Source organism: Rhea pennata, chromosome Z (genome assembly GCF_028389875.1).
Source record: "Rhea pennata isolate bPtePen1 chromosome Z, bPtePen1.pri, whole genome shotgun sequence".
Classification (NCBI taxonomy): domain Eukaryota; kingdom Metazoa; phylum Chordata; class Aves; order Rheiformes; family Rheidae; genus Rhea; species Rhea pennata.
This window is the reverse complement of record NC_084702.1, coordinates 54,030,707-54,053,113: the sequence shown is the minus strand read 5'-3', so window position 1 is coordinate 54,053,113 and position 22,407 is coordinate 54,030,707. Positions and strand designations below refer to the sequence as shown.

The 22,407-nt window shown below is 35.7% G+C and overlaps 1 protein-coding gene across 5 annotated transcripts in view; it reads left to right on the top strand.

Annotated features, from left to right (window-relative positions):
• The window catches only part of RASGRF2 (Ras protein specific guanine nucleotide releasing factor 2), a 120,868-nt gene that overhangs the window by 58,581 nt on the left and 39,880 nt on the right, over positions 1-22,407 (top strand). For 3 of the 5 annotated variants that reach the window (XM_062599688.1, XM_062599691.1, XM_062599692.1), the window contains exons 10-17: positions 300-460; positions 1,430-1,496; positions 2,368-2,504; positions 4,189-4,271; positions 6,265-6,513; positions 6,990-7,378; positions 10,677-10,805; positions 12,074-12,163. In XM_062599688.1, the coding sequence (XP_062455672.1) occupies positions 300-460; positions 1,430-1,496; positions 2,368-2,504; positions 4,189-4,271; positions 6,265-6,513; positions 6,990-7,378; positions 10,677-10,805; positions 12,074-12,163 (1,305 nt within the window). The remainder of the gene's footprint in view (positions 1-299; positions 461-1,429; positions 1,497-2,367; positions 2,505-4,188; positions 4,272-6,264; positions 6,514-6,989; positions 7,379-10,676; positions 10,806-12,073; positions 12,164-22,407) is intronic. The other 2 variants (XM_062599690.1, XM_062599689.1) reach the window with 2 other exon arrangements.

Here is a 22,407-nt window from a genome sequence, read left to right as displayed (position 1 = left end):
CACGGGTGGTTTATCTGAATTGTCCATGCCTGAGTCTAATCTGTTGTTGTAAAGTCAGATTTTTTAGTTCCATTAAGAGTATAAATTTGTTGTCCTGAACTTGACGTAAAGAAAAAACAAACTAGTGCAAACAAAATGAAGGACTTATGCTTAAAAAAGATGCTGATATATATTCGCACTTACTAGAATGAAAAATGGCATGAATTAAAGCCATAATAGGCAATACATTAACACTTTAAGAACTGCCTACTGTATATTTTTCATAGTTACAGCATATTTTTCACCTTTATTATTATCAGGTTCCCTTATTCAAGTTCCTTCAGTTGAGAGGGGAAAACTTAGTAAGGTTCGCCTGGGATCATTATCTTTGAAAAAAGAAGGAGAAAGGCAATGCTTCTTATTTACAAAACACTTCTTAATTTGTACAAGGAGTTCAGGAGGAAAACTGCATCTGCTCAAGGTACAGATTTTACATTATGACTTTATTTACAAAATGAAAATAGGAAATTTTAACCCAATAAATAATCTTTTGGTAACTTTTGTGAAATTTCAATATTATAGAATTTTGCTTTTAACCTGAGATTTTTTGTATCCTCCTATAAACAGAAGTGAGATGATGCACAGTAATTGACTGCTATATTCTCTCATTGCTACATGAGTAGCAAAAAATAAAATTCCGCCAAACTTCTTACTAACTAGATTTTTTTTTTTTTTTTTGGTAGAACTCTGGAATTCTAATATTCTGGGGGTTAGGAACAGGACATTGGCATCTGTATCTGCATGAGCTAGCACTGAATACATATGAGCTTTCAGTGCATAAGTCAGTCAGTCAGTCCAACTCAATGGAATTACCAAGGGATATTTTACAGATCTGTAATAAAACTCATTTAAAAAGTCGGTTCTATTTTGCTGAACGGCATATTCTCTTAAATTGCAAGTTCTTCTAAGAAAATTCTAATTATATTAGGTGAGACAGAATCCATTGCTTAGAGAGTCTCTTTCAGTACAGTTTGTATGCTCACTTTGTACCTTTTAAATAGCTTAAATATTTTGCAAACTAAAACTAAATGTAACTGAACCTTTACAAAAATCTTGTATTAATTTGATTTAAATTTAGGAGAAGGTACTAAAATTCTAGTTACCTTTTTGAAACTTGTGAATAAATTATAGCGTGTTAAAAATGAAAGAAATTTTGCACATGTAAGTATATTTTTGAGTTGTTTTGTTAAGAAAAATGCTACAATGTATCATATAATGTATCTCTGTTTTTATTTCTTAAGGGAAAATGTGTATTGTGAAATTGATGTATCTTCCTGAACGCTCTTAGTAATGTAAAGTCTCAGATGAAAATATATCAAAATTTAAAAACTGTAGTGAGAAATGGAGAAAAAAGTCTAAATTTTTTGAAAAATGTGCTTTATTTTCATAGACAGGAGGTGTTCTATCTTTAATAGAGTGCACACTGATTGAGGAGACAGATGCAAGTGATGATGATTGTAAGTTACATTAAGCTGTTTGCAGTAATTACAGTTCTAAGTAGATTCTTGAAATTGCCATTCATTATCGTCTTTATATCGTTTTGTATTCATAAAACCAGAGAAATACAGTGTTAAAAACTCATTCAGCGGTGTAGGTGTTTTAAAAATGTGTGTCCTGATTTGGCCAGAGGTTTGTTTTGTTATGTTTGCTCTTGATGTTGACATCCCACATAGGATTTTCAACTGCCCTGTCTGAAGCATTGTAATAAATTTTTTGCTGACTTTTACGTAGAAATTCACTGTGAAGATCTTAGAAAAAAAAATGTCTTGAAAGAAGAAACAGATAATTGAGTTTCTTAACTACATTGGGGTTGAGAAAGTTGGTGGAATTAGTGGAAAGATTTTTTTTTTTCTTGGAGTCCCTAAGACTTTTATCTTGGACTCTTGACTGCAACCTTATTCCAATGAAATAACAAAGTACATTCCCAAGCTGATTTTACTGTTTATTCATTTTGGCTTCCATCCCAGTTTTAGGCATGTATTGCACTTGAGCTGTGAAAGTAGTTCCATTAAGTTCAGTGATGCTTCTAGTATGCTGTGAGTGTATCAACAGTGCACATAGAAGTTCTCAAAGTACTTGAGTCTTATTTAACATCTTTAAAAGTTATTTCTCATGACCCTTGCAGTTATATGTTCTATTACTTTGTTTTGCATTTGGTGTATGTGAAAAGTGGAATCCCTCTTTTGGATCCCTAGTTGGATTTGTTCTTTGTCGGGGAGATGTTTAAAGTAGTTTCCATTGTAAATGAAATCACTATTTTCTCTCTGACCCATAGTTTGAAATCTTACATCTTCACTTTCTTTTTCTTGTTTGTCTCTGATTATTAAGCAAAAGGTTCTGGGCAGGTGTTTGGACACCTTGATTTCAAACTTGTTGTTGAACCTACAGATGCTCCTGCATTTACTGTTGTCCTTTTAGCCCCTTCACGACAGGAGAAAGCTGCATGGACAAGTGATATTAGCCAGGTAACCTACTCTGTTCTGTATCTTATTTGTTACTAGATCTTATTTTATTCTGCATTTCTGAAAACTAATCCAAGATAAGTCTGTTGGTTTTTCTTTTTCTTTCTTTCTTTTTTTTTAGGACAGATTTGCAGTAATATGTATCAAAAACCATTAATTACCTATTTTCACAAAAAAATCGACCTTTTCGGTTGTCAGTGAAATGTGTTTTTCAATGAGAGAAGCGGGATATAAAACATAGACTAGTCAGTGGACTAACATGATGCTAATAATTAACTAGCGGTTAATACTAATAGCAGTCATTTTTATGTCTAAGAAAAACTCCTCCAGATTGTATTTTGTTTTAAAAGGGTAGTACTTACTCATTTGTAACTTTCAGATAGATCAAAAAATATCTGAAATTCTTGGATGAGAATAAAAATGATTTCCATCTCATATCAATATCATATCCCACACAGTCAAGAAATGTGATTAGCTCTTTTTTCCACCTAAAAGAATGCTAGCGAGCCATTATCATACACAATAAAGAAGTGTTCTGGTAGTATGCAGGGAACTCTACTGTAGCTGAAGGAAAGTAAAAATAATTTAAAATATTTAATGACAGAGGTAAAAAAAATTTTTTTTAGGTGTTTTTATCTGAAAATGTGGTAGACTAACATTTTTCAGAATCTGTTTGGGGAAAGAGGTTGAATGCACTGTGAAAGATCTGAACTTTCAAGTACCAGATCGGAATTTAGATTAATGATTTGTTTGTGTACCTATGCAACAAATGAGTACATAGATCTGCCCTAGTTCTGAATGTGAGTCCTGTTGTCTGTTAATTTCAAGAGAAATAATTGATTAGACAAATGTCAGCCTGGTATTTGATGGGTTTTTCTGTGTGCTAACGCTGCTGGCAACATCTCCAGATGCATTATCATCATAATGAATAGAAATTGCTTAAAAATAGGTATTCTGAGTTGTTTTCTTCTGGACTAAGAGTTTTAAAGAAGAAAAGATGGAGATAAAATTTTCAATATGATATGAGTTGAGAGCCTTGGTCTCTCTGCAACTCAATAGTTACAGATCTTACAGGCAGATTTGCTTGGAACATTTTTAACTATATGAAATTTCAGTGAATTATGTTGTTCCATTGACACTTAGTGTATTAGAATGATTTGCTGGGGAAGAAAGACCCTTTAAAAACTGACTTGGAACATGGAACACTCAGGAATAAGTCCACTCTTGGCTTGAGTAAGAACGATATCTAATTAGAAAGTCATCTGCAGTCTAAGCAGACTAAAGATTCGAGTTTGGGTCTGGCTTCAAATGTCAGACCTTTTATTCTGAGGGGGGCTCCAGGCAGCCACTGCTATGGTGTTAGGGAAAGCTTGCAAGTGGCCTGATGAAGGAGAGATAAATGTCACTAGCTGCATATGACTGAGAAAACAAGGAACATGAGTGTGCTAGTAAAGATCCATTGACTTTCTGGATATGCAAATCAAAGATATAAAACTGGAGAATCACGTCCACTGTTATTCCTCCAACCCCATTTGTTTTTATTTTATAAAAGTTCTTTTACCAATCAGTTCACACTCTCTGAAAGCGATGTTTTAGGCTTACAGTGGTGTGGAAAAGTGTGGGAGTAAGTCCCTTTATGCTGTTTCTGTGTTTTTATTTTAATGGTTTTCAATCTTCATTTTCACAGTGCATTGATAATATTAGGTGCAATGGTTTAATGACCATAGTGTTTGAAGAAAACTCTAAAGTCACTGTGCCACATATGATCAAGTAAGTGCAGTGTTTTTTCTCAGGAAATAAAGTAGCTTATTTTGACTTTAATAAAAGTTTTAGAAAAGAAAAATATGTGATTGGAAATTGCAACCTTTTAATACATATTTTTAAAGTTCTGTTGAATTAATTCTATTTCGCAATGGGTAGTTTTATTAATCTCTTTTTGGAATTGGTAGGGATGACTCTGAATTATAAACTCTCAATCCACAAAACTGGATTGTATTGGATCAGAGCTTTGATTTTCAATTTTTTGTGATGTTGCGTTCAGTTGTGCTTCAGATGACTAATTTTATCTCTGTTGACCTAGAAGTTCATGTAAGTTTGTATTTACTCTGTGTGAAATCACTCGTAATTTTATTAGATTTTAAAATGTCTGCAATATTTAAGAGAGCACAAAAAAGAATTGTTTTTTGAAGTACTTTTATTGTATCGGCCAAAATATTTCTTTTCCCCATTTCTGTGATTTCTGAGATTCCATAATTTTAGCTGATCACATGAAGGTAACATCATTATTCGAAAACCTACTACCTCCACCCTTGGATTCTATTCTCATCATTTATTTTCCCCAAAATGTCATTTTTGTTTGTAGGCAGCAGTTTGCAGTAATTGATTTCAAATTTCTAACACAGGAGTACCTCTGGGATCCTCTACAGTTCTGCATTTACTTGAGTTTTATCTACTGTTGTCCAGAATAAATGTTAAGGAACAGAACAAGGCATAACTATTTCCCTTCTTACTGTTATCTGTTGCTAGGCCATTTCTCCCTCTTGGAGGTACTCTACATAAAGGTTTCTCAGGTGTCTTTTTTATGATTTTTCGTAAGTCAAGACATTCTAATCCTTGAAAAGCTGTATAGGTTGTTAAGAACATACACAAATTCACTGTTTCAGAGATTTTACTTATCCATTTGATTTTAGCATGTATTGACTTTTTAAATATCTTAGTAAGTCAAATATCTTTGTATGAATGTATTTGGATAAGCCAAACAAATTTGTTACCACCTTTCTGAGGACCAATCTTAAGAAAGAACTGTTTTCAATTTAATGAAGTGTAGAACAGGGGGGCAGGTTTAGCTCGGTTGGTTAGAACGTGGTGGTGCTGCTAATGCCAAGGTCATGGGTTCAGTCCCCATACGGGCTACGTGAGGGTTGGACTAGATGATCTCCAGAGGTCCCTTCCAACCTCACCATTCTATGATTCTATGAAATGTAGAAGTGTAGAAGAGATAGTATCTCTTAAGAAAATCTGATCTTTCATCCTGAAAAGCTCCGTCAGTATTAAAAGATGCTTTGCTTAGTTTCCATTCCATTTTTCTATGAACTAAGCTTTTAACTAGATAGAATTAAGCAAAACTGAATTTAGGAAAAAAACACATCATAAAAGGTTTTAAAGTAATTCTTGGAGCCTGAATGCATTGTCAGTGAGCCTTAAGCTTAGCTAAGAGGTTAATTTTGATGTCTGTTGCTGGAGTCCATTTTATTTTACATAAAGCAAAATCCCAACAGAAGAAATGGTGAACAGTCCACTCTATAGAGAGTTTCTCTAACTGTACAGGCCACATCATCCTGAAAGAGACAAAAGGGAATGGACACTCCTGCCTTCTTTTTCTCACTGAAGAAATTTAGGCTTCATTGATAGTATTTTTTAGATTTTGAATTGTTTTTTAGATTTGAAAATTTGTATTTTTGATTTATTTTGTATATTTGGATCAAATCTGGTTAGTCAACATATTGACTAAAACTGCGTTTTTCAGCAAAAAGATTATTTGCCAACAATAAAATTAAAATGACCCTATTTATAATATAAATTATAATTGGATGGAAGTTGGTTTGTTTGCAGATTAAGAGGTTTTTTTTGTTTTGATGAAGTACAGAAGCGCAGTATGTGTTTCCTGCTTCCGTGATGTCAGAAGCAACTGAAGTGATGTAACTGCTGGACCATAATCATTCTTCCTCATGAATGAAATGTTCTGGATTTAATACTTTTGTAGATCTGATGCTCGTCTTCATAGAGATGACATTGATATCTGCTTCAGCAAAACATTAAATTCCTGCAAAGTACCCCAAATTCGTTATGCAAGTGTGGAACGCCTTTTGGAGAGGTTAACAGACTTGCGATTTCTAAGTATTGATTTCCTGAATACTTTCCTGCATACTTACCGCATATTTACTACTGCAGCTGTTGTACTAGAAAAACTTTCAGACATATACAGAAGGCCTTTCACTTCCATTCCAGTTAGGTAAGCTCTTTTTTTCTTCTGTCATAAATTTCTAACAGAATTATCTGGACATTGTTTGCTTGTTTACTTTTTTTTTAATCAGTAATGCTTTTACTGTGTAAATGATTTTAAAAGAAACCTCTTTTTTTTTTTTTTTTTTTTTTTTTTTTTTTTTTTGTAAAATAGGATGCAAATTTTTAAGTAAGTCTGTCTCAGCTTTCTGCCCTGGCTTTGAGGGCTAAGTGAAGTAGAGGGGTAGTGTAGTGGTTATCACATCTGCTTTATGTGCTGAAGGTCCTGGGTTCAAGCCCTAGTGGAACCAGCACCAGGAAATCTTTGGGAGGTTGGACTAGATGACCTCCAGAGGTCTCTTTCAGCCTTACTGATTCTGTGATTGTGTCATACAGATCTTGTGTGCACAAAGGATGTTTGTAAATGTTTTGACTTAAATCTGTTTGGTGTTGTTATCATGTTGCTTTTTTATTTCTTACTCTAAGGTCTTTGGAATTATTTTTTGCTACCAGTCAAAACAATAGAGGAGAGTACCTAGCTGATGGGAAATCACCGCATCTTTGTCGCAAATTTTCTTCTCCTCCTCCATTGTCCCTCTCCAGAACTTCCTCACCTGTTAGAACACGAAAATTGTCATTGACTTCACCACTGAATTCAAGAATAGGTGCCCTTGATCTTTCTGCTTCCTCCATTGCAAGCAGTCCTACCTCAACCTATAGCCCGGCCACCTCTCCTCCACCAACGAGTAGCAAAGTACCACTGGACCTTAGCAAAGGGCCCTCCTCCCCTGAGCAAAGCCCTGGCTCCATAGAAGACGGCTTAGAGAACCCTCGCATTGACCTATGTAACAAGCTGAGGAGAAGCATTCGAAGAGGTATTATATAACTGCAGAATATTGACTGATACTTTTGGCAAGTACAGTAGTCCCCAACGTAAGCCTGACTTTTATCAGATTACTGCTAAGTAGTTGTTTTTATTGTCTCTCTTTTTTTCCCTGATCACAATAAGCTGTATTAGTAAATCCAATGCTCTGTCCTCTTTTCTTTATAGTACAGACTGCATTGTCTGTTTCCACTACTTTACTGCTGCCACATGTGTGTTTTAGTAGGAATAGCAGTATGACACAATGGCATTGTCTGTTTCCACTGCAGCAGAGTGATAAGGCGAAAGGCAGATGGAAATATTCTGTCCTCCAAGATACTGAAATCATCAGTGGGATGCCCTTTACATGAAGTAAAATATTCAGTTAAAAAGAAATGAGAATGTAAAGCTTTAATGCATTTATATAGTGGGGCTATTTTTCCAGAAAGATTTTATCACTAACTCCGAAAAACATTTGTGTGATGTTTTTGGTGAGTTGGTGGCATTCATGTCACCTGACTGTATCATTCCAAAAGTTAGATTAACTGCTCCTGTGAAAACATCTATTTTCTTCTATGGGCTGTGTAAAACACCTTAAAATAGATGTCTGCTGTTAGAGAGCCAAAGTTAGATGAGATAAATCTTGCTGTGGGCATCTATAATGTAGGTATTGTACATGTAGATGCCAAAGCAAGAAAGTAGCTGTAATCTGAAAGGATACATAAGCATGTACTTGAATGTCATTGCTCTTTGGGGATGTTGAGATCAAGCCCAAGTTGACTTCTGAATTGGAATAGAAGTAAATTGTAATTTTTTGTTGTTACATTAAACAGAAGATGAGGGAATGCAAAAAAACTGCTTTGTTTAAAAAATGCTTGTTTAGAAATAGTCCTGCATGACCTGACTTACAACCTGAGGTATTTGAACTGTAGATCTGAGTAGCTCAGTTTTACTTACAAACACTGTAACAACAAAGGTTGGTAGAACCAAAAAAGAAGAAAAATATCACCAAATATAGCAAAAGTATGATTGAAGCTTCATGTCTTCTCTCTACTGATGATTTGAAATAAATTCCCTAGTAGGACATTTGGTGTTGTCTTATGCAGAAAGATTGTCTTTACAAGAGGTAGTATAATACTTAACAAGAAATCTTTTAAACTGACAAGTTAGCCAGCTTGGCATTACAGCAATATGTACTTGCCCAGGTTTTATTCTTTAACAAAATACTAGTTGAAGGTTGTATTACACCATAATTTTCTGTTGAAATTTTGTATGCTGAATGTTTTAAAATGATTTGCATGACTATACATTCAAAATATGTAACTGTAGCATTTACTATGTAGAGTTGGGCATATTTTTCTTTTACACCAGTGTAACCCAACTGAAATCAATGTGATTGCACAGCATGACCCAAAATATAGATCTTGCATTCAAATGAGCTGTAGACAGATAATTGCAGTCTTAGATGTAACATTTTTTTGTTATACTTGTAAATTAAGCTGGTAAAGAATAGGTTATTCTGGCCGAGTGATAGTACTGGGCATTGTTGCAGAGGAGTTCAGATTCTGCTTTCTAATCTATTAGAGTTTGAAGTGTCACCTAGGCAGCATGAGGAACATTTGGAAATGGCAAGAACCTCATATAAATGTTTAATTGCTGCATGTGCAGTGTCTCCACACCCTTTGGGAATCATCCTTCTGAAGGATTTGCACTGACAGAGCATGGAGGAATTTGCAGCTAGCTAGTTCTATTCTCCAGGGGAAATTCATTTTGTCAGAGGACTGTATAGAGCATGACTGAGGAAGGGGAGTAAATTAAGGAAAAGTCTCTCAAGGAAAATGGAAGTGGGTATTAGGAGAAATATCAAATGCTAATTTATACTTTTTCCATCATACATAGTATAAATTCTTGTTTCTGAAGTTTTCTGTGTAAGGAAACCGGTCCTGCCTGGAACCACAGCCTAGTTTAGTATTGCTGGTCTGCTCTTGCTAGATTTGCAAGGGAAAAAACACAGATGGCTTAGGTTAAATCCGATACGACTGTACAAAGTCAGTTTCCAAGGTCATGTTATGATTGTTGTAGTACTTGAATATAGGCCATTTATGTTCTGGAAAGGAATTTCCTCCTACTACCTCTGCTTCCAATGTTCTTTTGCTCATACTTCTGCAGGTTCTTGCAGACAATTTCTTTTCAAAACATGCATTTGTATATTAATGTGTGTGTCTATGTGTGCGCGCGTATATATATGTATATACGCACAGACACACACATTTGTTTATATACATATATGTGTGCGTGTGTATATCTATCTGTCTGTCTTACACTACAAGCACTGTTACATTGTTCAATGTAGAATATCAGCTTTCTGAAAAGGTTTGTTTTTCCTCATTTGGGAAGTAGTCTTTCTAATAATTTGTAGTTACGACCATTCCTTTATTATTCTTCTGATAGAAGTGCTCCTCCATGGAGTAATCGGCTCTCCGGTGTTGCTTGGCAGTTTTATTGGAAGGTTTTGTAACTATACATAGTCATTGAACAAGGATTCTTTTCTCCAAGTTCTCATATGAAACCTGTGAGTTCAGGTATCTGTATTACATATGCATTCCAATATGTATTCTGTTGACTTAAGGTGCAGTCTTAACCAAGCTATTTTTAAAACTAACTTGCTGGTGTTCATCAAGTGTTTTGTTTATGAGCTTCTACATCACTGATACAAACCTTTCCCAGTCCTTTACCTGTATCCAGAGGATTATTGCTGAGTCAACACAGAAGACATGGCAATTTCCAAAAGCAGTACCATTTACAAGAAAACCATAAGAAACAGATTAGATGTAAACAATTCTAGATGCTAAATAGTATGCAAGAGTACTAGGCTTGGTATAGAAACACCGGGATAAAGTGCTGTTAATTAATGACCATTCTTTAAACAATACCTTTGAATGAAGCCCTTTTTGACACGTATACTCTTCTTATTACTGCAGTACAGTACAGCTTCATTTGAAGCTGATCACTTGCAGATTGCTTTTGATAAACTTAGAGCCCTGAATCGCCCTACATTACTCTATATTCTCTGCAGAGCTACTTCATGTTCTTATCTAACATGAGCTAATCTGGCTACACTCTGTGCTTTAAAAAAGAACCTTTTGGTGGAAAGACTGGAAAGATAAGCTTTACATCTTTAACACATATCTGTGTTAAGGATAGGTTATCACATACCTATGATCTCATTATTTGAATATGATTTGAAATAATATTTATACTCGTAAATTATGAATAATAACTCCACTGTTAACATTTGTCCTCTTTTAAAGCAGCAGTTTTAGAATCTGTGTCAGTAGACAGAACAATTCCTGAAAGCACCTCAGCAGTGGATACCCTGGAGCTTTCACCATGTAGATCCCCTTCAACACCACGTCATCTTCGCTACCGTCAGTCAGGAGGTGAGACACTGATGTTTCTTACCTTTATCAGTCACTTTAAAGAGATTAAATATTGTAGATGTAATCTTTGCAGCATATTAAAAGAGAATGCTTTCTGAATAATGTGTTTTATTTGTATTTTGCTTATTTTTTGGATATAAAAAAGCTATCAGAGCGTGAATAATGTTGCTCCAGTTAATTAGGATACTAATAATGAGACTTGGAAGCATTTGAGGAGTTTGGATGTACTGAAATGTTCTTTAATAGCTGGAACAGGGTGTACCCTGCTTCAAGACTAATGCTGAATCTGTTCTATTCTCATAAAATTCTCAAGACCTTGACAAATTTTTTCAGCTACCAATGGGACATATTTTGGGCACCATATGTAATCGTGAAATACGCAACACTCATTATGGTCAATGGGGAGTGGCTGTGTCTGTTTCTTTGTGTGGCACTGAACGTTTACAGATGGTGTCATATTATTCATTCCAGAATTTGAAAAAATTTGCTCAATTCAAGAGGAGAAGTGAGAGCTGTATCTCCTTGAATAGCTCTCACACAGCTCCTTGAAATCACTAACAGAGCTGTGAGCGATGTCCATGAATGTTTAAAATGCTACCATATCATGCAAGCCAAATTTCAAGCTGGTTATTTCAGACCTGGGATTAAAACAACAAAAACAGAGCAGAATCTTCTCAACCCTTAAGTTACTGAAACACTTCAATTTTAAACCACTAGTAGTCTTTTGTTATTGGACATGTTTATAGTGAGATAGCAAGATTTGGGTTTGGAAGCTGAGGGGAGCAATGCCGGATCATCTGAAACTAGTTAGAAGCAGTGTTCACAGAACTCCCTTTAGGGAAAATTTGGTAAAAATTGCAACGCTGTACTCATCCTAAGCAGTAACCTGGGAAAATTTATAAATCCTGTCATCACTAAAGTTTGCATAGGTTAATATTCTGCACTATTTTTTTAGTAGTTTGTCACTGTTTTCATTTGTTTGATTAATGCTTATTCCTCACCTTGGCAGTATCTTAAGAATTTTGTTTCACAATAGACTTAATGATACCACCCTAGGAAAAAAAAACTTCAAATCACAAATATCATTGTAATATTTTTCTTTCCCCTAATATGAAATTTTTTGGCAAAGAAAATACAAACTAAATATATAAACTATAATGTTAACTAAATGGGAGTGTTAGTAATGCTTTCAAGTATCATTGTTTAGCCTGAAAGAAATTAAAACCATGTCTAAATTGTTAACATTTCTCTCTCGGTTCCCTTTACAGTACAAACTGCTGACAACAGCCACTGTTCTGTTTCTCCTGCTTCTGCTTTTGCAATCGCTACAGCTGCAGCAGGGCATGGGAGTCCGCCAGGTGAGAGAGAGTTTACTGTACAAAAGAGAGGTAACAATAAGATATCTAGGTCTCAACAGGCAAATATTTCCTAAGAGTTTATTTACCTGAATCCTAAGTAGCCTCTGATATGGTGTTTTGACTCTGGAATCTTCCCCTTTGTGGGCATTGCAGTACAGCCTCCATACATAACTGGGGTGTTGGCTTCCGATTACAAGGTCAGTATAAAAATATTTTAAATATAATTCATTTAATTTAAAGATATTTTTTAAAATTATTTGAAATTATGATAACCTGTATTAAAGTAAAAATACTTAAAATAACTGGTATGAGTTTTGTGCCTTTGTTCTTGTGGACTTTAAGATTACCAAAGTATCTGGGAAGATTTTGGACTATCATGATCAAACCAATGATAGTTTTTCTTCCTGTCTTCAATCGGAATTGTATTTATCATTCCTCTTTTTAATTTCATAATCTGTCAGTTGAATTATTTATTTTCTCCTAAATATTTCTAGTCAAGCCTGTTACTGAAAAGTAATATTTCTGGTAAGTTCTGATAAAACTGAAATGGAGCTGAAAAATTCTGGTAAACATCTACATCATATCTTTCTTGTGATATTCACTTACGTTCTAAGATTTTTTTTTTGAAAGTACTGAGCCATTCTTTATCTGAAGGACATGTATATAAGAACAACTATACCGAACTTAGTTATTATGAGTGTGTACTGTATTTTCCTTGGAAAGTCGCTCTGTAGTGTAGAGACTGGAGGGATTTAGTACAATTTAAAATACTTTGAGTTTGAATTCTCTTACTGTCTTGCTATCTATCCTTTGACATAGTGCTCAAATTTTCCATGAACTAAGCCTGTTCTAGATCATGCCACCAATGCAAAACAACTCCTTTAAAGTCTGCATAGTCACTTTAACTTTACATTGACATACACAAAACTACAATTTATTATTGTTACACCAAAGTGTAATCCAACTGTAAATTAATACCTGCCTCTCTTTGAGAAGTGCTGAAATGTCAAGAAGCTGCTTTGAAGACCCAAACCTCAAAAGCTGTAGTGGAATCCTATTTAAGTCAGTAACATTTTTACCACTGATTTCTGTAGGTTTTATATGCACTATGTCTAAAGTTGCAGTTATTTGCTTGATGAGTGAGTGGGTGTCATGCAAGGATCAATGCTATATTACTTTTGTGTATTCCTGTGATTTTTAGAAGACCACAAGAAAACTATGCTCAGTTTCATGAATTTTATGAATCTGAACCAAACATGTACTTAGTGAATCTTTCAGAATGATGAACATTGTCTGCATTTTTGGAACCAGGCACTGCCAAGGAAGCAACTAAAGGACCAGTTAAATACAAGTTTGTTGCTTTTGTTTTGTTAAAAGCACAACTTTTTAATATTCTTAACATAAGACTAAGAGAAAATAAGAGCTGTAAGTATGTAATCAAATGAAGGAATCTCAAAGCACAGGGATGCTGAAAAGGAACGATGTAACATCTTAAATATTCTTTTCAACTGCTTTCTGTGTTTCTGTTCAACCAAGTTCTGCAAAAAATGGCCATTCTCCTGACTGATGTGAAAAAGAACAAGAAATTTCTGCAGCAAAACTGTCAAGAAAACAGTATAGTAGGAGATCTCAGGAGAATGAGTTGAAAAAGAGCTTTCTCTCTGGAATCAGTATGAGAATTCCAGGCTGCAAAACTCAGTTTAAACAATTGAATCACCTGTTTTCCAGTTTGAACATGCTGATAGCAATTAATCATGGTAGTGTAACGTTTGGAAGGTTAACGTTCAAATTTTTTTGTACAGATCAGAGATGGTATTAAAGTTACAGAGTCATGTAGTTTAAATTTGGGCAATTTGATTAATTTATTTCTTCCTTCATATGTATTATCATAATTATGGGAGGTTTTTTAAGGGCATCTTTTTGTTTCCCCCCATGGTCTCCTGTCTCATTCACTACATAGAACAAGATCTTTCTGTGAGTCAGGTCTTGGTAGTGAATGAGATTTATGAATTTGGGTTTTTTTTTTTTTTTTTTTTTTTTTTTTTTTCAAGTTGGTCCTTGGCCCCTCGTTCCTGCAGATAATGTAAAGTAGTAGAGCAATATAGAAAAGATAGGATAATCATGGAGGTGATAGCGCTCACCCTGTCAACTAATCTGCAAGACCCATAATCACCAAAAATCTCTGTTATGCAAGGTAAAAAAGCTGAAACTCCAGTTTATTTCAAAGAATGCAAGACAAAAAAATATCACTGGAAGGCACTGGAAACTTCTAGCCTCCATTAAGGTGAGCTAAGTTGAATTATTTTTCACCTTGAGGGCTTGTGTTCATACTGTTCTGATGGCAGAAGAGTTTGTTGCTCTGGTAAATGGTCCAAGTTCACTTTTAGATCTTAGAGTATTTTTTGCTCAAGTATAAGTACAAACATAGAAGCTAGCTTTGGAAATACTTTTAAGCAGTAGGATATGCCTATAAGTTATATTCCCAGGTATTTTATAGGTAGTTCTAGCTTGGATACTCTTACTATTCATAAGCCAGAAAATGTTCTACCCTGCTCACTCAGAATCAGTCTACCTGCATGTTTGTGTGTGGTGCAGGGGGTGTTTCTAGTTGATTTTGTAATAAACTTCAGTGAATGTCTTGTGGTAGCCTACATAGGAAAAGGAAATAGAGGTTAAAAGAGGAAACAAAGGTTAGAGGAAACAGAACAATGTCATCAGTGGAGTTCAACAGGAGTCCGTGCTGGAGCCTGTACCGTTTAAGATATTCCTATATGAATTAAAAAAAAAAAAATGTTGAAATTCATTATTGTTAAATACAAAGTGATGCATCTGAGGAAAAATAGCCTGAGCTTTACACATGAGAAGGTGGGCTCTGTGCTGGACAGTACTGCTGCTTGGGGTCAAGATCTGAAGATTATAAAAGATAGTTCCATAAAATCATCTCAGTGCTCAGCAGCAGCCAAAAAAGGAAGGGTAACATTTAGAATGGTTAGGAAAGGAACTGGAAACAGAACAGAGAAGACAGTTTTGGTAACACAGTATATATCCAGAATTTGTGTGCATACTGAAACATCCCCTTTATACATGCAGTTTTGATGTATCCTGTCTGAGATCAGAGCATGAGAACTAGAAAAAGTTCAGAGAAGGCAATCTAGGATGATTGAAAGTATCAAACAGTTTCCTTGCATTTGGAATTTAGAAAAGAGATGACTTACAGAGTTGATAATAAAGATCTACAAAATCAAGGATGTTGATAGGCCTATCAAGGCTGATAGGCCTCTGATGCAAGAGGTAAAAGGAGGCATCAGATGAAGCTCATGTGAGCAATGTTCAAAACAAACATAAGTTTGCAGTTCTTTGTGCAACATATATCGGCCAGTGGGACCGCTGAGGGACATTATGGGTGCAAGAGATTTACACAGGTTCAAAGACTGCACAACTACATGGAACTGAGACCCATTGGCAGTTACTAGAGAGTCAAAGCAGAACAGGTTCAGGAGCTGAATGCAGTTGAACATTATTTGAGATTATTATGAGGAGGCAAATATCATCTATGCTTCTTCTGTTCTCTGAAGTCTACTTCTGGCTGTTCCATTTTTGTTTTGTTTTGTTTTTCCCAGAGTAAGTTCTCTTAACTCTTTTCAACTTTCCATCTTCCAGTTATGACTTTCCAGGGTGTTATCAAGGCAAGCAGACCAGTACACACATCGATGAAAACGTATAGACACACATTCCACCAGAACCAGTTGTCTAGAGAATTCATCTACTCTGAAGAGTACTGGATGTAACATTTTATAATTGCTGTCACCACACAGTGATGAGGTTATATGCTGATGAATATGTGAAAATCAGAACAGCTCTCCCAGAGCGTATGATTATCTTTAGATAGACACCTGGGGAAAGCAGCCCATGTTGCTTCAGTCTGCAGGCTTGAAGCAAGTGCCTTGGTGGGAAGTCAAAGATAAAGGTCATTTGAGTACTTCAGACTTCTTTAAATATTGGTACACTTCCTACTTTGGGTGGAATGTGAGTCTGCAGTGCAGGTGGCAGCGTCCTCAGGCTGCTCCATCTCCCCTTTGTAAGCAATGCTGTGCTTCAGGGACATCGCTGGTGTTGTCAGAACACCCTCAGCTGTTGAGTGCCATTGCTGTCTGGGTGCGTGACGTGCTTATACAGGATCAACAGGACCCTGAGAACTGCTCATACTTGGGTCTCCCTACCATACTGTATGCTGCACTAGTTTATGAGTTGCTGAGAAGGAAGTGCTGGACACCACCACATTGATCTACAGCATGCAAAACCTCCTGTAGTGGACAGAACCTTAATCTGAAGCAGGATAGTTCAAGTTATTATGTTCTTCAGCAGTTCCTTACAATTTGTTTATTGGTTTTGTTGCTATTAATTTCAGCATGAGAGATGTTCATTTCAAGATAAATAGAAATATAAAGTGAAAGTAGAAGTTAAATAAAGCACCCCAGTTGCACAGCTTGGTGCCTGAATGAATGCACAGTAGGGACAGCAGGCTGTTTCCTTTACATATCCTTTCTCTTTTGAGAGGTGGAAAGAAGATGATTGTGTTGCTCATAGGTTACTGCAGTTGTAGTGCTTTATCTGTCACTGTTAATAGGTTGACATCCATCTTCGTTCTTCTCCCAATTTATAGAATTAGGATAATATTACCAACATATTTTATCGTAGAAATGGGCAGGTCGAAGTCAGCCTTGTTCTCTAGTCCTACAGCTTTCTTTGATTGCAATAAACCTCATTTTTCAACAGGGGAGGAGAACTCCCTTGGAAATTATGGCATCTTTCTCCAGAAACGTGCAGAGTTTTCACAGCTAAATATAAACTAGTATAAACTCAATTTGTTGATATAGATGATATAGATAAATGTATTCTTACTATATTCTAAGTTACCATCTCCCTTTTCTTATGACTCATCTGTCATTACACCTGATAAATTTTGTTCTGCTATGTGCTTCTCAGAGGGACAGATAAGCCCTGAGCAATCATGAATATATGCCTACTCAGTGGCATCAGTTATCTGAACTGTTTCTTTTCTCCTGATCATAGCTCTAGACAACTGGTTCTTGATTTCTTCTAGAATCAGTGACAGATTCCATAAGCAGCACAGATGTTATCTAGCAGCTCTGATCTGCTGTCCGCACTGTATTTTTTTTCATATGGCAGAATTCCTACTTCAAGGGTTAACTGTCTCATCCTAATGAATGTCTGGCTACTCTCTTTTCGTTTTGCAGTAAGAGTTAAGTAGTCTTCAAGTGGTACTCCAGTGAGCAGCAATGAGCCCTATATTTCTTCAGGACTGATTTCCTTCACTCCTTCTGAGAATCTTTTTCACACAGTCAGTGTAACAAAAAGGAGTGAGACTGGTAATGCCACTGAGAAACTTCCTTCTTTAAAAAAAAATTTACAAATTAGTTGTAGTTTTGCAGTAAAAATCCTACAGGTTTTACAGAGATTAAGCAGCAGATGTATAATCTATACAGCACCCATACAAGCCATAGCCATACAAACTATATAAAACCAATATATTTTGTGGAAACGTATTTCTTTCATTTATAACTTGTAGAACTTTTGAATTTCCATGATTTATCTTTGTAGAATTCTTTTAATCACATTATTGATTTTTCTTCTTCTTTGCCTTTTGGTGTTATTTCTCTTTACTGTGCACAGAATCAGATCACCATCTCAGGATCTGTAACAAGGTCATGCACTGATTTTTAAAGAAAAAACATATTTTGGTAGTCATTTATTGAAGCTGCTACCTCTGCATGCAAGTCCTTACGCTTATTAATACTCATAAACTATGAAAATGTTCTCTGTGACTAGAAGAAATTCAAATTTTACTTAAAAGTGTCCGAATAGTTGTACGGACAAAGGCAAAGTAGCAAAATAATGCAGTGTTACGTTTATAAATAATGAATAAAATTAAAAGTACTTATATAACTTTAGTAAATATAGAAACGTCTTCTCTGCCAAGTCTAACATAACTTTAAGGAGAAAGAGTTAATGTTGAAATGATTTTTTTTTTTTTTTTGAAATACTTTTACTGAGCATGGGCTATAGGGAGATTTCTTTAACGAAACCTAAATTTGAGATATAAATTGATATACTCTTTAGATGTTTTATACTTCTAGCAGAATTACCAAGAACATTTTGAGAAGCTTATTTTTTACTCAAATTAAACCAGAGAGACCAAAAATCTCCTAGCATGGAAAATAAATGTTAAGACAAGAATTTATTTATTCCCAAACAAAACGATATGTATGTTGTTCCTTCATGAATATGGTCGCTTTATTTTCAAGAACTCCCTGTCATCTCAGAATTGTGTACTTTGTTATTTCTAAAGTGCTGCATGCTACAAGCTGCCTTTCCCCTCCTACATCATGCTGATCTGCGCTGCAGAGAATGTACCATTTTTCACAAGAAAAAGGTGACATGAGAGCGGGTAGGAGTGGGAAGGAAGCCTGTGGTTGGCAGGAAGGCCTGGCTTCTTTAGTATAAGCATTTGTTTTTTAAAGGGAATATGAAAGGGAGAGGAGAGTGAGAAATGGAAAAAGAGTGTTTGGGGAATGTTTCTGACAAAATATGATGTGCATGTGGGAAAATGGGTCCTATGCTCACAAACAGATAAGATGTATGATATAACGGGCTTTATTCTCTCTTCTAATGATTTTTAAAAGTGTAATTAAAATAACAGCTTGAAAATAAAAGTCCAGACAAAGGAAGAATCACTCATATACTATCCCTTTTGATTAATTGTCTGCTTATGTCTCTGGTGCTAAATTACCTTTGACCTTGAGTCATTTACCTGAATGTTTTTCAGGAGAGGAAACTTCTTAAGTGTCTCCATTTTGTAGCTTGTACCATGTCTTTCGAAGTGCCTTTTAGCAGATCTCTCAGTCAGCCTGCAAATCCTTCCATGGAGAGAAGCTACAAACAGCTTCTTACCTTTTCACAACTGCATGTTGATGGTTTAGAGAAGCAATCTTAATCAGAATTGCCCTTGGTTTTGATTTAGCAAAACTGGTCAGCCTCTTTATCAGATTCCTGGTGTCATCCACTTTTCCATAGCTCTTACAGCCTGTCTGGAGAAGTGATCAGACAATCCTTTGCAGCTACAGCAGATGTTCACCAGAACGAACACAAAATCTGCTGCATTAATTTGCTAAATTGCTAAATGCAAGCAGTTTGTTCCTTGAGAGTGCTTCCATGTGCCTGGGCATTCAAAAGTTCATGCTGTTGACACTTCATGCATTCACAAGGAGATATAGTTTCCACTGTTAACAATGCACCCAGTATAGTTGCAAGTTCTGTATCTATGGTCCTGTAGTAGTGTGGCTATCTATGAAGGGATCAAATTGTATTTTTAATCGTGACCTTTAAACGTTGTGTACAAGTTAGTTATATGCTACTTTCCGCTGCTAATCAGTTGTGCATTAGTGATGAGAAAGATACACAGAGCAATGCGTATAATTCTTTTACAATATAAATATCTCATCGCTTATTTTTACTTAGCTACTTTTGCATGTGTGATCACTACCTGGGATAAATCATTGTAGGCCATTTCTGTATTTTGTTTGATCTCTTCTGATTCAAAGTTCCCTAATGCAAACTGAATGAAGCTGAGGACAAGCTGTTTGGAAATGTAGGTCTTAAAGTATCAATTTTGAGCCAGGTATTCCACTGGAATGAGTAAGGGAAGTGCTAATCTCCTCAGAGGTGCTGTAGGAGATTGTTTGCAGTCACATATCCTACTAGTAACATACAAAACAAATAGAAATGCGCTTCTGTAACTTAAAGCTGTGGTTTCCAGAATGACATACCTCATGAAAGCTGCATAAGTATTAAAGTTGAGCCAGACGAGTTCTGTGAACTCTCCGTTTGGCTTACTTTAGCCCTGCTTGATTATTATCACAATTTTAGACAAAAAAAATTAACTAAAAGTAACAACTCATACTTCATAAAGATTTAGATACTGTTGCATAACAGGTAATGTGTAGATCTTTTCATTCAATAGATCAAGCACAGATTAATCAAGATTGACTGCTTCTTCAAAATGTCTGTAATTATCCTGAGAAAGTTTAACAAAAGTCTGTAGTGAGAAGTGCTCAGCTTATTTCAGGTTGTGACCAGTGATGCTATTCTGCAGTTATTCAAAACTATCAGCCAGCACCCAGTCTCACAATATTTTTGTTTGTCTGTTCTGGCGTAGCACAAATTGCAGTAATAGAATAATGCAGCTTGTGTCAAATTATAAAAAAGAGATCCTTTCTGTGTTTGTGTGCATGTTTGTGTGTCTGTGCATATCTCTGTATGATTATGGCAAGACGAGGCACTATAGCTTTACATACTTCTGCCAGGTTCAATCAGCACTTAGATTGAATAATGTCACTTTCAGATATAATGAAAGTGTGCTCTCCCAGTGCATCCCATTGATGGGAAAAACATGTAAAACATAAATTATACTTGAATTATATGTTGTATTTCCTCAGTTGTTATTCTTATCAGTCTATGTGCAAGATAATACATAGTTCCATGTGCTTCTGTTCCATAGCTGAAGGATATCAGCTATAAATAGCCAGAAAACTCAATTTTTCTGTAGGGTTGTCAAGGTTGAGGGGTTGCTGCAGGTGTGTGTGTGGGGAGGCAGCTCAGGAAGTGCTAGGGGAGCATCTACCTGATTCTGAAGAGAGGAACAGTAATATGTTATTGCACCATTATGTTTTATGAAGTATCCTGGAGTAGGCAATTTAGTAAGGAAATTACTATGGGGAAATTAGCAGTAAGGGAAGTTAGTAAGGGAGACATGAAAATCGTTACTTCCTTTTTTTTCCTTTGTGAGAGGGCAGGCAGAGAGAGATTTCCTTGCTGTGCTGAATGTTACATGAAAAGGAACGGTATCTAATAGGGACCTTGAGATAGGTTCGGCATTACGTGGATAGCTGAATAATAGACTTTGTGTGAGAGTGCACTAAATGCTTCTCATCACATCAGTGGATACAAGCTAACCTTTGAAAGTTTGCTGTTTCTTTTTGACTCTGCATAAATTCCATATCTGAAGCAAAATAAGAAAATGTGTGCCTTTTTCCAGTTGATTTGCAATATGTTGGGATGAACATTGCTATACTAGCAATTATAGTAATTTTGGCACTCAAAATGTTATGTTCTGGATTCTAATAGCTTATTCCTTTACTTAAATAGCTTATTCCTATACTTAAAAAAATTATATCTAACTTATTCCTTATGAGTCCAGTCCTGAAAGAAAAAAATGTTGACAACTATATCCCAGTAAATACTCAAGATGCAAATATTTATTTTTTTTCTTCCTTTATCTCCCCCTCTTCCCTTTTTTTTTGACCTCTGCAGCTTAACCCAGTGGGACTGTTGTTGTGCCACTTCGTTCCTGCAAACTAGTTCACACATATTACAGAGTCTGTTTCTGACAAGTTGTATGCAGACCTTTATTTTATCTGTACTTGTTTATCTCATAGGTTCCCAAATGGAACTTCCAGGTTGCATTTGCATGAATCTAGCCTACTATTACAGATGTGCAAACCATCAAATCAGACAAAGCGTTGTTTGAGACACAGTTCACCTCTTGGCAAAGTTTTTTTTTTTCTTTATTCTTTTTTCTTTTTTCTCCTTTCTGCTTTCTGCTTTCTCCTTTCTCATTTCTCCTTTTTTTTTTTTTTTTTTCTTACCTGCTGCTAGGGAACTAAAATATTTTGTTCCAGGAAAGAAAGGAGTTCATTTAGGAACTGTTATCCTCCTTGGATGTCTTACTCAGGACCACCAAGTTTTATTTGTTTGTTATGTTTTGTTTTACTAATAGCTAGGAACCAGAAAAATGAGGATTAGTCCTCATGGGAACATGTTTTATGAGATTTCCAGTCTGATTGTACAGACTTGTGAAGCTTTGATGAGCAGTGAGACCTGAACTCTGAGTTTCTTTGGAGTTCAGCATTTCAGTTAAAAACTCCAGATGGAGCTGGTTGGGAAATACTAATTCTACAACTGACAGCGTTCTTCATCAGAAAAAGTTGTGTGACAAATAATCACTGGCAAGGATCAACCGGCTTTCCTTCCTGATGGCTGGAGAGTTGTTAGGAGATGCCTGGATGCCGTTGCCACCAGACCTTCCAGGCAGCTGCAACATGCAGTGTGTATTTTCTGAGGTGGCACCAAGGGCTGATGATACTGCCACAACTGAAATGCAAATG